At 36.4% G+C, this 19,266-nt stretch overlaps 1 protein-coding gene across 4 annotated transcripts in view; it reads right to left on the bottom strand.

Annotated features, from left to right (window-relative positions):
• The window catches only part of CCDC50 (coiled-coil domain containing 50), a 76,225-nt gene that overhangs the window by 23,270 nt on the left and 33,689 nt on the right, over positions 1–19,266 (bottom strand). For 2 of the 4 annotated variants that reach the window (XM_072807843.1, XM_072807842.1), the window contains exons 5-7: positions 14,987–15,077; positions 6,299–6,416; positions 1,510–2,037 (exon numbers count right to left, since the gene is read on the bottom strand). In XM_072807843.1, the coding sequence (XP_072663944.1) occupies positions 1,510–2,037; positions 6,299–6,416; positions 14,987–15,077 (737 nt within the window). The remainder of the gene's footprint in view (positions 1–1,509; positions 2,038–6,298; positions 6,417–14,986; positions 15,078–19,266) is intronic. The other 2 variants (XM_072807845.1, XM_072807844.1) reach the window with 1 other exon arrangement.

Below are 19,266 nucleotides of genomic sequence, written 5' to 3'. Positions count from 1 at the left end.
TTGAGACTCACATATAATTAAAAGCCATATAAACCAGCCCTCAGAACACACAAAAAGTCAGAATCACAGAATCAGAAACGTAGAGGCAGGTACAATTCTCCCCCATGTTAGGACTCCAACATGTCTTTCTACATTTGGATATGGACAGTATAACTTATTATAGATAGATTATATCACCACCTCCTCTACTCTTTGTTCAAAGTATATCTAATTTCCAATTGTTTGTTTACATTCATTCTACTTTCTGGCTTGACTTAGTAAACCCCCTGAGGCTCAGATTCAAGCATATATCCCTGAACATAAAGCCTGAGGTAGTAATATTTTTGGCAGATACTCAATACCAAATTTTCATTTTATTTATTACCAAGTCTTTTAATAACTTAAATGACTAACATCATAAGAAGAGATAACATGATAGAAGAAACCAACTGTATCAATCTGAATCTGCAACCCAAAAAACAGTTTCCAGACCCAGAAGTAGAGTTTTGCTGGGCAGTAAAAAGGATGGAAATAAGAACAGATACCTCCGTGGTACTGCTCAATAACTCCTGCATCTCTTTAAAACTTCAGGAAAGTAAAATAGAACCAGGGAGGGGAGTATGGTCCCCTAATTATGACTTACAGTGGTAGAGCCACAAGGAAAACAGCACCACAGCAGTTTCCAGATAAAAATGAGAAACAGTACTGTGTCACTGAAGAACATCAGTTAAGCCTCAGAGACCAGAAATTTGAGGCTCAAATCTAACATTCACTTCATTTCAAACAAACGCTAAGAACATACCCAATACTGTCATTTCAGAACATCAATTGTAGCCTTAAAGCCGAACATGGTTAGACCTTAGAAAGGAACTTAAGGCAACAGTCTTCCAACTTCAAGCACAGGTCTAAAACAAGTCCAAATCACCAGGAAAAACTACAGAAATGATCATATATGTGAGATCCAGAAAGTTGCCTCATTTGGAAACAGCCTAGTTGATTCTTACAAAAAAAAAAAAAAAAGCCTAAGGCCCACAATTAGAAATCTGCTGCTATAAGAGAATGCCTGTCCAATCTCTCACTTTACGGATGAGATCAAGAGAAGCTGGTACTTCCAGCCTGGGTGGTTCTCTAGTCAGGCAAATACTATGATGACAGTATCAACATATCTGACTTACAACCAGAAACTCAAGAGCTTTGATTTGGTATCGGAATTTCTGGTATATGGTCTCAGCAAATGAAGAACTGTATCTGGGATGGGCACCTCACTGCACTCTGGGGCTGGAAAACTCTGCAAAGAACTGGTATATTTTCTTAGAAGGCAGTAGGAGAAAGGTACAAATATTTTTTCTTTTTCTTACACGCTTGATACTAAGTAGATACCTTTTATAATGTTTGGCTCCAGGATTTATTTTAAAGCCACCAGTACAGACTAGAGAGAAAGAATAGGTTGCTTAAGATGCTTATCAAATATATTTGCTTGTATGCATATATGTGATACGAGGACTTTTCAAGGCGACTGTCCTTCATTACCTGTGTCATGGAGTTGGAGCTGTTCCTCACTCCCTGGGAAGGGAGGGGTCCTGGGCCTGTGCTTCCTTTCTCTGTGCTCCCCTTGCCCATTGTCCCTCCCATATACAGCTTCCTTGCAATGAAGCCCTGCTTTCTGTGAAGACTTGGGTGAAAGCCGGTCTTGGTGTCTGGATTGTTTTTCCCAATTCCAAGTTCGATGGCTACTGTGAGCCTCCCCGTCATCAAATCCAGTACTCAGAAACACCTCACCACTGATCTTGGGGAGCGGAGGTCTCCGACGTCTCTCATGGTCAGACCGTTTCCTTTCACGCTGCTCAATGTCAATTTGGGGATTGGCCCTCAATGTGCCCAAGCTACGGGATGACAGAAATTTCCCTGATGAACAATGATCTTCTAGTTCTTCCAAGTTCTCCACTGGATGTTTGAGTTTCTTGTTCCTTTGCTTCACAATGTTTCCATCACTTTGGAGTCTACATGACCTTGAGACTCCAGAACCCAATTCCCTTGCCCTCCTTGACTGTGGCTGGTCTGAGTGGAAGTGGAGGGATGTGAAAAATAGAAACGCAGGTTAACTTAATGAGAGTATGAACTCACTATGCAGGAAAGACAGGGCCCAAGCTTAATGTATTTTAAAATGGAGAAGACTACTTTTTCAACTTAACAAAATGAAAAAAAGGGGACAGGCATTTATTGGAATGGTTTGTGCATACATGAAGGATTCTGGGTACACAATCAAAATGTAAAAGACTAAAATTATGTGAAATAAATCTGAAAGGAACTTGATTATGATTAGGAGAGTTAATATAGTACTTTAATATTTGCCAATAACAAAAATCACAGCCATCAAATGTTAAATTCTACTTATAAAACCAATTTAGAGCTACTGTGGGGAGTTCAGGGAGTCATAAAACAGAAAACAACTAAGTTTGGTAATAACTAAGCTTTCTAGAAGAGGCTTTCAAATATTCTTATTGGAAATGACAATAAATCTCTATCAGGATGTGCTAGTATCTGTTTAGTTCAGGTAAACGGCCCAGATTTCCCTACTTTCTCCCAGCCATGCACAGTTCAATGTGGAAGAGAACTGGAGTAGAGAATTTTGAGTAAATGACCCTGTTCTCTGTAGATAAATTCTGATCCCAAACTTCCTTAACTTTGGTAGAGGAAAAAATTAAAATAGGATGCCATAACAGAATATAGAAAAAGGAGTCACTTCCATCCCTACATTCATTTCAAAAAATTTTGATATTATATTCTTTGTATAAAAATACAGATGTGCTAAATATACAAGTCCTAAATGTACACAAATTTCAAAAACAGCACAGAAGGGTGCTTTGGTCAGGTCCCACTGAAGCAAAATATATGATGAAAATGAAGGAAGGATATTACTATGCACTTTGCAAGGCACGTTTATTTTAGCACTTTCTAAGACTCTCAGTATATTCTGTAATAAAAAAAGACATCCTAAATCCATAGAAAACTGCTAAATTAGCTATGTTCCCTGTTGAAATTACACACTTGCTAAATTGCATTTGAACCAGCTACCCCAATTTGATGGGATGTAGAGAACATATGGACTATACATTTTCTTAATTTTTCGGGTTTTTGTTTCTTTTTTTTTTTTAATTTGTTGTTAATCTAATAAAGGAAAGAAGGAAAGGGAGATATGTACTAAATGTATCACTGATGCCATAAAGCATCTCAAAAACTTCAAATTGTTTCCACTTGAGCTTTCCAGGAGGAAAGGAAATTTGCTTCAAAGGTGACATCTAAATTAAAATCTGTCATCTCGGAAGTTTACAAAATTATCTGCAGAATTTTTTGTTAAATTTATTTTTTACATAAAAGAAAGAGAAACAGAATAATAATTATTATTAAATAATAACTTATTTTAAGTGTATCTTGACGATTGAGAAAGAAGCAATTGACTACTGCTATGAATTATTAATACAATATTGACTTGCTACTTAAATGATGACCACATCCAGGGAACAATGGTTTAGTGTTAATACCAGTGTTCCCACAGAGAGCTGCATGAATGAAGTCTGCCTTCTAGCCCCCAAAAAACAAGCAGAGCTTTGTTTCTGACATGGATATGTGAAGCTATGATTGTTCTGTTGTTTTTAATCTCTTCTAAAAAGTTAACTGATATTAGTACTTCTATTTTAGGTAATTATGCTCAAGAATTAGAATAGAGCTGTCACTATATTTGTATTAGAGTTGACAGAAAAAAAAAAAAAAACATTTGTCTAGTTCACTTGTGATTATCTTTAAACCTGGGAAAGGAAAGAGACTGGGGAGGGGGAATCTGTCTTAATCTTTTGAAACTCTGAACTCTGTCCAGTTAAGGACTGAGACTTCTATGTTTCTTGAGGCCAAGTTATTTGGCAAATATAATTAACTTCCTTATAGCCAATACCTACATTTATATACACACATACATATTTATGTACACATTTTATTTGTATGTTTCCATGTCTTTCTTTCAAAATAAGATGATTTTTGTTTAGATATGTAAGATATTGTTATACACACATAATATTGATATATGTATAAACAATAGTACTTGAAGTCCTCGCCAAAATAACATTATTTATGGTGATCTTCTCAACATCCAGATGCAGGATGTATTTTTAAAATATATATTTTACAAATGAGAAAAAGGCTTAGCATGATTATAGTAGATAGCTTCAACACTGCAATTGTTCTAATGAAGGGATGCAACTTGAACCAAGGTCTTATGATTCCAAAGACCATGACTTAAAAAAAATTACTTAATATGCCTATGATACAGGTATGGCTTTGAAAGAAAAACATGGATTCACGAATGAGTAAGACATACCATTTCAACTAATATAAATCTGACAGATGTTTTAGATAATTTCAGATTTGCAGAAAATCAATAAATGATCATTTTTAAGATTAAAGCTTAAGTAAAATAAAAGCTAAAAAGAAGACCACTTCTGTAATGACCTACTGTAATTATTACATAATTAAGGCAAAAATCATAGTATACATATAGAGGGAAATACAATTAAAGAATATCCTTATGTGTTGGGAAAAGACTACTGCAAAGGACACAAGGATTACTTTGTGGGTAAGAGCTGAATTATAATGTGGTTTTTGTGGAACACAACTTTGTCTAACTCAAAGGTAAATGAATGAGGATCACACATGTTCAGCAATCTATAAACTCTGAACAACAACACCTGAAGAGGAATTTTAATATTTACATGAATATGGCTCAGGAGATCATGACATCACGTTTTTGTTTTTGTTTTTACTTTAAGGTGTCCTTGAAAAACTACTAAATTCTTAACATAGTCTCCTGTCCTAGAGGGATGACAGCACTCTGGTTAAAACCACCAGATTTCAGTCCCGACTGAAATTAGTCTAAGGTTTTAATAGAGGAAGGCCAAAATTAATACTTTAGTATACTTAATTACTTGCCATCCTAATGTTTTTATAGACTTAATAGTTTTAAATCGTTACTTTTATTTGCAGTGAAAACTATTCCAGAGCAGAAATAAATATAAAAACAAATGGAAAACACCAGAGCACATTTCTAAGCTTTTAATTAAAACTGGAGAATAAACTCTTGACCTTCTGGTCTCTAGCACAGAAATATATGGCGATATTTTTTTTCTTTTTAAATGATGTAATACACAATTTCATTAGAAAAATCAGCATGTAGAAAGTGACTATCAAAAAAGAGCTGAGCATTTTACATATGGAAGAAGAGCACATCAAACCATAGGGAATCAACCCGCTTACTATGCAATAGAAAGGAGCTCCACTGAGAACAATAAATTTAGAGCGTGACTGGGCAAGATTGTACTCAACTGTAGTTAATCCTAGCATCTATGTATGCATACCTTGCATTCTGCTCATCAAAGACAAATACCTATTTACCTTTTACTATGAAATTATACAGGAATAATTGATAATTAGCTCACAAGGGCCTTTGGGATCATTGACCTTGATATTATTACTTTCTAGGAACTGCTTTAGGTGTTACTTGTTACCCTAAGCTTGGTCTCCAAGCTGAACTACAATAAATACTGACATTAGAATTATAGGGAATATCTCTCCTTTGACAGATCTTTTAAAAAGGCAGAACAATATTTGCAAATACTCATTTCCCAACACACTTTTAAGATAAAGAATCACCAGTACCACAATTGCCACCACAATACCATTGCTGTCACCACACTGCAAAAGCAAGCACTAGAGTAGAGAAATTCAGAAGGGACTTCTCCCTCAGGAATTTTTCTATATGGCAATCAAATAGCAAGAAAGTATCAAGAGTAAATAATGAATGCAGAATCTTAGAATTTAATTTTGTCGTCAACACACATAGTTATTGGCCTATTTTTGAAATACAAGAGGCATGGGAAAAAGTTTTATTACCCAACTGATGTATGGTGTACCATCTTCATCATTCATGGCACTTTGCTGCTTCGGACATTCTGTCCAGACTCCTTGAGAAAGATCAAGCCCAGAGACACACCCCCACTTTTTACAGCCCAGTTTATGTGTTTAGAATGTAGTACAGCATTCCAAGTGGTTATAGCACAACAGAATGCATGTCAAATCTTACAAAACCACAATTGTTTTAATAGCCATAAAAATGGCTCTGATTATTCAACTAAGGAACTGATGAATTCAATAGATTCAGAGAGAATTTGGCCACAAATCCTTATGGGCCCTGAGGTCACTTTACAAATTTAAAGGGGTGTCTTATGGTTGAGTCTAAAGACAGAGTAAGTCATAATGTAGCCATTGTTACCTCCATTTTCATAATAGTAACTATCTCCATAAGCACTGGATCCAGAAGACTCTGGAAAGTGTTTCTTTCGCTTTTTCTCTTCCTGTAACTCCTTTTCTTGCAAAAGGCGAGCTATGTCCTGCAAAAACAGACAGAACACTAATCAATATTACCAGAGAATGAAACCTTTTATAATGAAACAGATTCCATCCAGTAGCCCTCTAAGTCAGTGGTCTGACATTCCATTGCCAAGCTTTTGTGGGTTCTGTCCATAGCTTTCCAGACTTCCTGGCATTGAACTCATGCCATTCAAACACCATAGATAACTGCTCAACAGGAGTAGTGTATGATCCAGATGAACAAGAAAGGTTTAAAAAAAATCAAAATTTATGTCTAACTCAATCTGGAGTCATACAAATCTAGTATTCCTAAAGCTGGTTACACAACAGATTTTTAAAAAATACTTATTTGTGGGCCCTTTTTCCAGATTATGATTCAGTAAGTCTGCATGGAGAAGAGAGCAATAATCTATGAAACTTTATAAATCATATGTATAATTTAATTTTAAAGCTTTATAATTCTTCAGCTGATTCTGATTTAGCTTTTCATTAGAATACCACTGTCTTCACTGAAAAAGAAAAAACAGTATTCTGTCTCCCCTTTGCTTCATTTTCAGGCAAGTTTTTAGCAGTTACTGAGTTCTGATCCTGCCTCCCAAGAGATTACCATCATTGTAAGAAAACAAAGGTATAAGAAATAACTACAATACAATTAAATCACAAATCCCTTAATAAGAGGGTAAAAATGTCAATGTGCGTATAAAAGAGGCAAATCTCATTTCTGCTGAAGTTAATTATGGCAAGTCTTTGCATTTGCATTAGGTTTTGAATAAAGAACTGGATTCCAATAGGCAAAGTAAGGAGGGAGAACAACCTCAGAAAAAATATGAATGTTTTAACTGGGTGACAACCAACAGTCCATTAGAACACAGGAGATATGGTGTTAAAGAGAAAGATGAGGCTGGAAAAACACTCTGACACTGGAACACAGGCAGTCCTTAACACACAATCTCAAGAAGTCTGGAGTCTACAGTTTAAGGGATGAAGGGTTATTAAAGGTTTTGAGCTAGCCAGTGACAGTGTTCTGAAACTGAAGCTCATTTCTATGAAAGCCCCACAAAACAGCACATAAACTTTGTTCCATGTACATTCTTTTGGAAAGAAGGTCCCTAGCTTCACCAGATTCTTAACTATCACACAAATATGCAATAGCATTCACTGGTGAAAAATGATAATAATCATAGGTAGTTTAAGGTGCTTACTTTCTATTTACACTAAGTACTTATATAAGACAAGAAGTGTTTAAATGTTGATATAAATTTTGAAGCAAGAATTCATTACTACTCTCCCTTTTGCAATTTTCCAAATAAGTCAAAATGAAGACGATATGAAGACTAGAAGGCAAACTTCAAAAAAATTCATCTGGATGAATCAATTTCTTTCATGTCAGTGCAGAAACATGAAGGATGCTGCAGCTAGGTAAATCAACAATGATCATCCACACACTTAGCTTTCAATGATCATCAAAATGGCCTTACAAATCTGCCTTTTTATTAAATGAATACCTAAATTCAAGCTTATGAATATACTAATAACATACTATCTCTAACTGATTTCTATGCTGGAAGTGTCTCATAAAATTTTGTGAAAGGTGTACATACCTTTCTGCTACTTAACTACCCAATGTTCACTCTCTATATATGTATATACACACACATACACATACATACCTATAGATATATATACATATCTGTATCTACATATTCTATACATACATATATCTATACAGACACATTACTAGTCAATCTTAAAGTCCAATGTCTTAATTTCCTAATGCATCATTTTAATAAATCTGTTACTACATATAACCCCTGTACCAGGTTCATTGTATTTGATATCTTATAAAGTAATATACCAATCAGTTCAAGAGAGACAAGTAGAACAGATAACTGTTCTCCCAAAGCTATTATTATTATAATAAAGTTTCCCAAATCTCTATACTTCTTAGTGCAGGATAGGAAGAAAATGCAAAACTTTCCTGAGCTATCATGTTTACTGAGTACCTAACGCGACAAACGGTTTGCTTTAGAGGAAACAAGAAATTTCCCTTGCTGTAACTGAGTAAAAATAAACAGGAAAATTACCAGGTCCAACTACCAGCATAAATGATTTAACGAAACTATGCTTTAGAGACCTTACAATTGCTTTCCTGCTACTGAACTTCATCCTGATGAATATACAGTAATAAGCTGTGTTCTCAGTGTGAAGAACAAGGAGGAAAGAAACAAGGATGATGCCACTTGTTTACCGTGCATTAGCCAGTCAAAGAAAGTGCTTTTCATCAAAGAGAGAAACAGTTATGCTCCTTAGCACCCAAACCTGTTGCTCTTTTAAGCTCTCAGCTCCTTTTTGAGTAAGCTTCCACTTGGTGAGAGGAAAGGCTGCTGGCTTGAGGAGGGAAAGGATAGACTTCACAGACCAGTGATTGACTTAGAGCTGTGGCTTAGTCCAAGGGCGGGCCCCTCCCTACTTTTCAACATCACTGTGCACTGCCTGCAGGGAGGTGATTTCAGTAGAAAAAACTTCCCCTGAAACAAACTGAAGATTTCAGTTAGTCACAATGCTGCTGCATGCAGCTTAGTCATAAACAAGCTCCTTGGTCCTTAGCTTTCTTCCTGTAAAGGTTAGTCTAGAACAGCATTTCCAAAGCTCTATTCCTGAGAATGCTGGTCTCTAAAGGTTCTCCAAGAAACACAAAGCATTCAATGGAAAGCCTGCATTACATCTAACTCTTTGAAATGCACAATAGATTATTTTAAAACTTTGATAAAAGAAACCTGTCATCTTCCTATAACCTAAAAATATTCAAATTTGTTTTGAGTAAAAAGCTTTTTACATAAAAGGTATAAACCTAATGGAATTACTGTTTCATAAAACATAACTTGAGAAAACAAACCTAAAAGAACTCATAAGCTCTTCTGAAGTCATTTTAAATTATTTTTTTAATTAATCATACTAATCAGGTAGGCTTACTTTGGGCTCATGTGAAAAAAACAAAACAAAACAAAAAACTGTAATTAGAAGACTTTCTAGTAAATACATTTATTGGAATGAAAACTCACTATGGTATCCAAATCTTGAAAATTTTAAACTATGAACATAAGACAGAACACAGTTAAGGATCTCTAGATGATAAAACAAGTCATTTTAATGAAAACATAGTCTTACTAATTGCCTTCAATGGACCAAACATTCTCCTACAGACCTGTAGAGAAAACAGGATATGTGGTCAATATCCTCAAGGTTCTTACCTATTAAGTTTTAGAAGCAAAATGATTAGTATAATTTAAGATATGCAAAAGTGAGTGCTCTAAGAAAGGCATTATCACAAACAAGGCATAGTGGAGCCCAGAAGAGCCTAACACATCATTCCCAAGTAGATGACAAATTACTAAACTATTGAGGCACCTGGGTGGCTCAGTGGGATGATTGTCCAACTCTTGACTTCAGCTGGTCATGATCTCAGGCTTACAGGATTGATCCCTGCATACCAGGCCATATGCTCAGGGGGAGTCTGCTTGGGATTCACTGTCTCTTCCCTCTGCCTCCCCACCCTCACCCCCTGCTGATACTCTGTGTCTGTCTTTCTCTCAAATAAATAAATCTTTAAAAAAAATTACTAAACTATTATGTTGGGTTCCTTAGGCTTTTTTTTTTTTTTTTTTTTTTGGTTTATATGATTTTATATCAGGGTTACTTCTCCCCTGAAAGTTTCTACTTCTATTCCTCAATGGTAGTAGGTTTCAAAATTAGGAAATCTTTGGCATAAAAACAGTCAAGGAAATCTAAAAATGTGATTATTAAATAACTATCAGAAAGAGAAAAGAAGAAACCCATTCCATTAGATTGCTACACTTCTTTATCAACTAGCAAGTAACATCTAATTCAGTAGGGAACTCAGAACAGGTATACTCTCCAGTGGGGTTTAAGACTGGAAAACAACGTAACAATTCTATGGATGTAAAAACATCACTATGACCAAGATAAGAAGAGAGAAGAATCTTCTCAGTCAACAACCTTCTACTCACTCCCCCTTTCTGGCCATATATGCATAATCTTATTTTTAAAGTACCAAAACATAAGGCATTTTTTTTTAGTAGCTAAAATGTACTGCTATTTGAAGTATGCTCTAATTATTACCAACTTACATAAATATTATTTTAGAATATGAAATTCTAATCACTTGAAGAATGTTATGAAAAAATACCATGGTTCACACTAGATTAATTTTTAATGTAAACTCGTTACTAAGTTTATCCCTGAACAGTTCATATTATAAATGGCTTCAAACTGTTGGACTAGTGCCACAGACTTTTCATAATATGGTCATGCTAATGTTTCCTTAAGCAAAAAAAAAAAAAAAAACTTTTGCCCTAAAATAGTTGCACATTTCACATATATTTGGACGTAGGTTCAAAAGAAACATATATGTATAAAGAAACATATATGTATATCTATAGATATTTAAACACACACACATATGCTTAGGAGTTTTATTTAAAAATTACTTAAATCGACTAAACACATTCCTTAGCTTTATGAAACAACAATGACAAATGCTTATGCTGTGACCAAAGAGAATGATCCCGGTGGAATTAGTCCACTTTTCTTAGTTACAAACACATACAGTCCAGTATTCCCAAAGGCTACAAAACCCTGCTTCCACAGAGGCCTAGAGAGAAATGGAACTACTATAGTCACACGATGTAAAAATGTTTTTTGTTTTTTGTTTTGTTTTTGTTTTTGTTTTTAAAGGAGAAAAGCTGAAAAGAAGGAAGAGAGGGAGGGAGTATGGGAGAAAAAAAAGAAAGAAGAAAGAGAAGGGGGAAAGTAAGGGAGAAGCAGGAAGGGGGAAGCTGCAATGCTGGTGAGAATACTAAAGATCTTTCTTTTTCTTTCTTTCCTTCTTTTCTTCCTTTCTTTTTTTTTCTTCCTTTCTTTTTTAAAAAAACTTTTCTACATCTGCCTCTCTGCATGGAAATGCTAGTTGCCTTACATCTGTGCTGTGTTAAAAAGCACAATAAAATTATACCATAACAAAGCTAGAAATGCTAATTCACCCACACAGAATTGTATAACTTCTCATGTACAATGCTATGCAGGAAAAATACTCTGTCCCAAGAGAAAAGAGGCCTTGGATTCTACATCTGGTTGTTTGAAGGGTAATAAACTACTAAAGAGAGTTGACCCCAAAAATCTCTGAAAATGAGATCTGGGTGAAAATCCAGAGAGGAATTTTCCACAGCCCTGCTGTTCAGTAAGAACTTACTAGCTAAGCAGACTCCACAAGGAAACAGAAGAGCATAAATGGAGAAAAATTTTAAAAAGAATTAGGGTAGTTCATGAGTAACAGGCAACATTTTTTTCAAGAGCTGGCTGGAAAAACCCCACTATTATCTCATCTCAGTCTCAGTCTCCTCTGCAGGACTAAAATAAATAAATATGCATTATTATACATCCTTCAATGATAAGCTTTACTATTACAAATCTTGTTCATTTAATATAGTAACATACCAGTGGGCTGAGAGTCCTATCTTTTGTTAAGAGAACAACTCAGCATGGTAGGCATCTTCTAATCTAAGGCATCAGCTAGAAAGTCAGAGTCTGAACATAGTTTTTAAGGTTAGTCTCACTAAATCTCCCCTACTGAATTTCTCCTTTAATTCTCTGCACTGCACTGGGGAATGGGGCCATTTCACCAGGTCAAACAGCAGTGGAGGGCAAGTCAGCTGGGAGGCCTATCAAGGCAAGGAAATGCATGAAGACTACTCAGATCACACTAGACTGGAATATACTTAAGCCTGTTTATTTTTTCCCTTTCTAATTTAGCATACATCTCTATGTAAGAGAAATAAGAGCTGTTATAAAGGGCATAAGGATGTGGAAAAAATTGGCAAGAAAGTAAAAAAGAAAGAAATTATTAACTTAATATGTCTCAGAGGCCTTACATACATGATCTCACTCAGCCCTCCAGGGTTTGTACAATTATCACGCTATCTCCAATTTGGAACCTGGGTTCTACAAGGTTAAGTGAGATTCGAAAGTCATAGCCAAAAGTTAAAAAGCTAAGATTCAAACCCAAGGCAGTCTGACTCCAAAGGTTACATGTTGTCTATTGAATCACAGTCATGTGTGTCCGAAGTGGTCAGTCAGAGGACCTGAACTATTGAGACATTTCTCTGGAATCTTATTATAGCTGGGGAACAGACACTGACTTCTTCAAGTTTTAATTTCTTCATCTGAAAAAGAATTAATCACTAAACTGCTTACTTTTATATAGTATTACCATGAGACTATTTAGTATGATCGCTGTTTAGATTCTACATGTCTAAATAAAGTGTTTTGGTTTTTCATTCTCCCCTGTTTTTCCCGAATGGGAGAAAAAAAAAAATCACAGGACACCAGTAGCATTTATAAGAAGCCAAGTTCATTACTCTGTTATTTTTAAAATAAAAGCTTTCCTGTTTAGAAAATATAATCACTCCTTTCAGTTCCAGTTTCATCCCTAAAAGCAAAGTATTAACTACAGAGAGGCAACACATCCTGTAGTAAGAAAGAGTTCCTGTGTTGATAACAGGAAGGATAAAAGGGAATTCTTAATTCTTACTTGCAGTTCTGATTATTACAAAATCAAGGTTTCTTAAAAACAAAAAACAAAAAACAAAAAACAAAAAACAGCTAAATACACAAATACCAGGTGTCTCATGCTCACCTGGCATAGTACTAGGAGTCTTATAGGAACAAGGATGGCTCTGTGGGAGCAGCAGTATATGCAGGCTAGTTTACGGATGGCCCTCATCCCACCTATTTAACAGGATGATCACATGTGCTGGTACTCAGGATAGGCCCAGTTTATGTAATTATTAATAGCGCCCCTTTTAACCCAGAAAAATATTTGAGTATACATACAATAAATCTATGGCAATCCTATTAAAATTATAAATCATCTTCTTCTTTAATATAACCTTAACCTGTGACCAAGAACAGCACAATTGGTTTCAAAGAAGGTAGATGCAGAATCAATACACAATGAAAAGGAATTGTTTGTAAGATATGCTAAAAGTCCAACACAAAGGCAAATTCAAGTTAGTTAACTGCAAATTCAAGTCTTCTTACCAACAAACCACTATTGATACTTTTAGTCATTTTCAGCTTTAAAAACAATACAATTTTAAAATATCCACAGAATCCAAAAGATTAGTTCTTTGAGGCAGAACTCATAGAAGAGTGAAGCCAGAAGCAACGAAGAGTGAGAGCAACAGCAGCTTGTGACCTCCCACAATGACATGTACTGACTCCCGTTCAGCCTACGCTCAGGTCTGTGCTTTCCCTCTCAAGATCACAGGAATACAGCCTGTACTGGGTCAAAGAGTGTCTCCTAAAAATTCATTTCTACCACGAACCCCAGAAAAGGACTTTATTCAAAAATAAGGTCTTCACAGATGTCATTAGTTAAGATCATGCTAGACTACGGTGGGTCCCAGAACCAATCAGTGGTTTCCTTATAAGAAAACAAGAGGACACAAAGATACAGCAAAGAAGGCCATGTGACAATAGAGGCAGAGGCTGTAGGGACGCAGTGACATGCCAAGGAATGCCAGACTGTCAGGAGCCACTAGAAGCTTGGAAGGGGCAAAGCATCATCTTTTCCAGAGGCAGCAAAGCCCCACAAAAACTTTGGTTCAGATTTCTGGCCTCCAGAACTGAGAGAATACATTCCCACTGTCTTTTTTTTTTTTTTTTCAGTAGCAATAGCAATTTTTTTTTGAATTTTTATTTTATTTTTTTAATAATAAATTTATTTTTTATTGGTGTTCAATTTGCCAACATACAGAATAACACCCAGTGCTCATCCCGTCAAGTGCCCCCCTCAGTGCCCACCACCCAGTCACCCCCATCCCCCACCCTCCTCCCCTTCCACCACTCCTAGTTCATTTCCCAGAGTTAGGGAGTCTCTCATGTTCTGTCTCCCTTTCTGACATTTTCTACCCATTTCTTCTCCCTTCCCCTCTATTCCCTTTCATTATTATTTATATTCCCCAAATGAATGAGACCATATAATGTTTGTCCTCCAATTGACTTATTTCACTCAGCATAATACCCTCCAGTTCCATCCACCTCGAAGCAAATGGCGGGTATTTGTCGTTTCTAATGGCTGAGGAATATTCCATTGTATACATAGACCACAGCTTCTTTATCCATTCATCTTTCGATGGACACCGAGGCTCCTTCCACAGTTTGGCTATTGTGGACATTGCTGCTAGAAACATCAGGGTGCAGGTGTCCCAGCGTTTCATTGCAACTGTATCTTTGGCATTCCCACTGTCTTAAGCCAACAAGTTTAGGGTCATTTGTTAAAGCAGTCCTAGGAGACTAATTCACATGTTACATTCAATTATCGTTATCTTTTAAGATTTCACTTATTAGGTTATCAAGGGGCAATAAACAGTGGTCTATGGAAGGCAACACTCAGACTACGCACCCCAAAGACAAGAGCTCACCTGCCCACCTGGCAACCCTACCCTGAGCCTATGAATACTGAAAGCAGTCCCTCCTCTGCTAGGGTAGAGGGGCATTATCTAAGTTGTACCTCATCCTTCTTCTCCTGAATGCGTCGTCTTTCTGCTTCAATAGCCAGCTTCTCCTGGATTTCCTGAGCAATTTCACAGTCTTGTTGTTCACTAAAAGAAAGAAAGAAAGAAAGAAAGAAAGAAAGAAAGAAAGAAAGAAAGAAAGAAAGAAAGAAAGAAAGAAAGAAAGACACTATGAATAAAGAAAATAAGAAATGATTTTTCCTAAAAATAACACAATTTACTGAATACTCACTATAAGCCCCTGTACGTTTTTCTATCATTTAATCCTCACAATAGTGATGTAAAGAGTTTGATACTGTTACATCTTACAGAAAAAAAAAAAAAAAAAAAAAAAAGCTGGGGCTGAGTAGTCAAACCACTTCCCTAAGATCACAGAGAAAATAAGCGCCAGAACCAGATTCTGATCCCCAGACACTACAATGGAAAGTCCCATGCTTTTTCTGCACTCCTGAATCACCTCACCATACTGGGGCCACTCTACAGAGAGGCATGTTTTCTCAAGATTCTGCAGAGGAAACATACACTCTGAGATTAATGTCCACAAATACCCAAATAAAGATAGGGAGTACACAGAAAAAATTGGGGGAGAGCTCACTAAATATCACCGGAATCACTTCGAGGTGGTATGACTTTAAAATGATTGGATGTATTTTTCAGTTTCACTAATACTTAAAATACTCCCCAGCTTCAATTCACAATAGACACCTCCTGGCTGATGCCAGTTTTCTTCATACTCAAGCCCCTAAGAAAACCAAATGTTGTAATACTGTAGCTAGCATAGTTTGTTTGGGCATTCATGCATTCAACAAAGATTTAAATAGCACCTGCTGTGGTCCAGGCACTATGCTCCTCACTGAGGAAGCAAACATGAGTAAATCTTCACTCTGCACTCAGAAGCTCACAATACTTTTTTGGTGAAAAAAACAAGAGAATGATTTTGGTGGGAGAAACAGATCCTTTAAAACAGAACCTCTAAAACAGCAGTTCAAACAAAAAATAGGGTTTGGATCTCTCAGAGATGGTTACAAGTCCATATGTCTTCTGGATTCAGGTTTCAAGAAAAGTCATTGGGAAGCCTAAATCTCCAGAATGTGATAGTTCTGGAGAGCCAATTTTTACACAAAACTGTTAACTAGGAATGAAGACCACAGACAGGTTTAGAGCTTACTATTTAAAAAGATGCTGGAATAAAATCATAATTGTGATTTATAGATGCAGTTTGTTTCCTAAACAAATAAATCCTCTCATTCTCCCCCTGCCAAGTGAACTTTAAATACTCAGTAGGGGCATGTGGGTGGCACGTCAGTTAAGCACTGACTCCTGATCTCAGCTCAGGTCTTGATCTCAAGATCCCAAGTTCAAGCCCTGCATTGGGCTCCATGCTGGGTGTGGAATCCACTTAAAAAAAATACTCAGTGAATCTCAGTCTTGGTTATATGTTCCATATTTAACAAACAGCATTTTGTAATTTAAAAGTGTTGTAGAGAGCAATAATCCTAACTTCAATTGAGGAATTAAAATCCATATATTCTATTCTGACAAAACTGAGAGGAAAGAATTATTTTAATTTGTATGGAAATGGGTCACTTTTAACATGCTTGGAAATAGGTAGGTGTTGGTGGAAGATGTGACACACACACAGGTGTGTACACATGTGTTATGCACACACAAGACAGAAAAGAAGGAAAAGAAAGTAAGACAGCACAGGGAAGGGATGGCAAGATTCCGTTAGAATCAGTAGGAAAACCACTGGAGAAGGTGGCTGCAGATGTGATGTCTGGTTCTGCCACTGACAGCCAGTGAGCTGCATCCTCTTGTGTCAATTTAACAGCTATAAAAGTATTTGCACTTAACGACTTCATTTAATAGGTCTAACATTTTAGGACTCTTATCCACTCAAGCCAAAGTACTGAAAAGAAAAAAATAACTACTCAGAATAGGTTTTATTATATAACCTCTTTTCATTTACTCACTTCTAATAATTAAGAATCATACACAAAATCATGGTCTTAGTTTTCAAGTATGCCTCTATTTGCATCTCCCAAATTCATGTAGAATCTACACAGGACTTAGCAATTGTTAATTAAATGCAGATGATAACAGATGGGAAGAAAGCAGAAGTTCGGTAGAGAAGGCAAATCCAAATGAAATGTTAAAGATCACAACTGACATAGATGTATCTCCTCGTATAGAAAATAGCCAAACCATGGAAAGAGCCTAGATGTCCATCAACAGATGAATGAATAAAGCAGATGTGGTATATATATATAATGGAATATTACTCAGTCATCAGAAAGAATGAAATCTTGCCATTTGCAACAACTTGGATGGAACTAGAAGATTTTATACTAAGCCAAAGAAGTCAGGGAAAGACAAATACCATATGATTTCACTCACATGCAGAATTTAAGGAACAAAATAGATGAACGTAGGATAAGGAAGGAAAAATAAAACCATAAAAACAGGGAGGGAAACAAACTGTAAGAGATTCTTAACTACAGAGAACAAAATGTGGGTTACAGGGTGGGGGAGGTGGGTGGGAGGGAGCATGGGGGATGGTTGGTGGGCATTAAGGAGTACACTTGATGGAATGGGCACTAGGTATTACATGCAACTAAATGATTCACTAAATTCTACCCCTAAAACTAATAATAATACATTGTATTTTAACTAAAATGAACTTCCATAAAAATGTTTTTAAAAAATAACAAACAAAAAAAAAAGAAAGAAAGAATTGAGGTTTAAGCTAAGCTTAATTACTTCAAATCATATTGCCATGAAGGACCAGATTTAATTCATTCAGCCAATTATACAGAATCCAGAGGAAGCAAAATCAAGTGATAAAGAAGTAGTCAACAACTGGCAAATCTGATGCTGGACAGGGGCCCCAGGATGCAGATTGAGTGGGAGGTTCCAGTTCATTAATATTTACAGCATTTCACCCATCCAGTGATGTGCAACTGTCAAAATTACCAGAGTGTGAAAATCATGAAACTTCCTTATTTCAGTTAGGACTATCTGCCAAACCCTGAAGTCCCAGGCAGAAATATAATACCTGGCTCTCTTCTAATTTAAGACCTATAATCCATCACTCCCTGAATCTTCATTTATATTTAGTGTTTTATTTTTATCTCAAGAATCTCTGAATAATCTCATTATGCTATCATTACCCTAATTCAGGATCTTAAACCTCTACACCAGCCTGAGAACTGCCTTTCATAGCAAAGCACTGTGGATCATATAAAGAATAGTTGAGAACTCTAGAATATTTTTCTAGCTCTGGCTCTGATCTTCACCTGGTTGTGACCCCGAACCTCTCTACACATCTCAAATCTCTTCTGAAAGATTTATTTATTTATTTGAGAGAGAGAGAGAGAGAGAGAGAGAGAGAGCAGGGAGGAGGTACACAGGGAGAAAGAGTCCCAAGCAGACTCTGCCCTAAACACGGAGCCCAGTGCAGGGCTTAATCTCATGACCCTGAGATCATGACCTAAGCTGAAAACAAGAGTTGGTCGCTCAACCAACTGAGCCACCCAGATATCCCTCAAATCTCTCTCTTTAAACTCCATTTCTATTACCCTCAAATCAAACCTTGTCGTCTCTTCATTTGACCATTGCTCAATAGCGGCCTTCACAATCCTCCACCTACCCAGTCCACAAACTAGGCCCCAAAATGAAAACCCCAACAGGTTCTCTGTTGTTTCTAATATAAAATCTGCAAAATCTAAATTCCTAAAAACATAATTTATGTAACCTTTCGGTCCAGGTTTTGACTACTTTTCCAGCCTCATCCCCTACCCATGCCCTTAATCACACCCTGTAGTCCAGCAAGACTGAACATCGTGTAGGTACCATGAGATTCCAAGTTCTTTTACCTCTTACCTTCCCTATTACCTCCTCTGGCGAGAATGGTTTTCCCCAGCTAGGACTACACATTTCTAATTAACCATCAAGGTTCAGATTAACTGTATCTTTGTTGGGATGGTTTTCCCAGTCTCCTCTCTTCATAGGAATGAACTGTATTCTTCAATTTCCTGTGGCTTGTGAGATTATCTGGAGATTTATAATGCTCAGAGCTTTATTCTGAGGCTCTTAAGGGCAATGGCTATATTTTACTCCTATCTCTGGTCTCTAGTGCCTTTCATGGTGACAGGTATAGCAAAAGTCAGTGACAGCGTTTTTTCCAAAATAAGGAAGATGAACAAAATGATAACTAAAGTTCTCTCTATGAATAATAAAACAGAAGGATAAACCCTTCCTCAAAGACAGCACAAAC

Source organism: Canis lupus, chromosome 31, assembly GCF_048164855.1.
Source record: "Canis lupus baileyi chromosome 31, mCanLup2.hap1, whole genome shotgun sequence".
NCBI classification, from domain to species: Eukaryota; Metazoa; Chordata; class Mammalia; order Carnivora; family Canidae; genus Canis; species Canis lupus.
The sequence above is the reverse complement of the archived record's forward strand: the minus strand, read 5'-3'. Positions and strand labels throughout refer to the sequence as shown.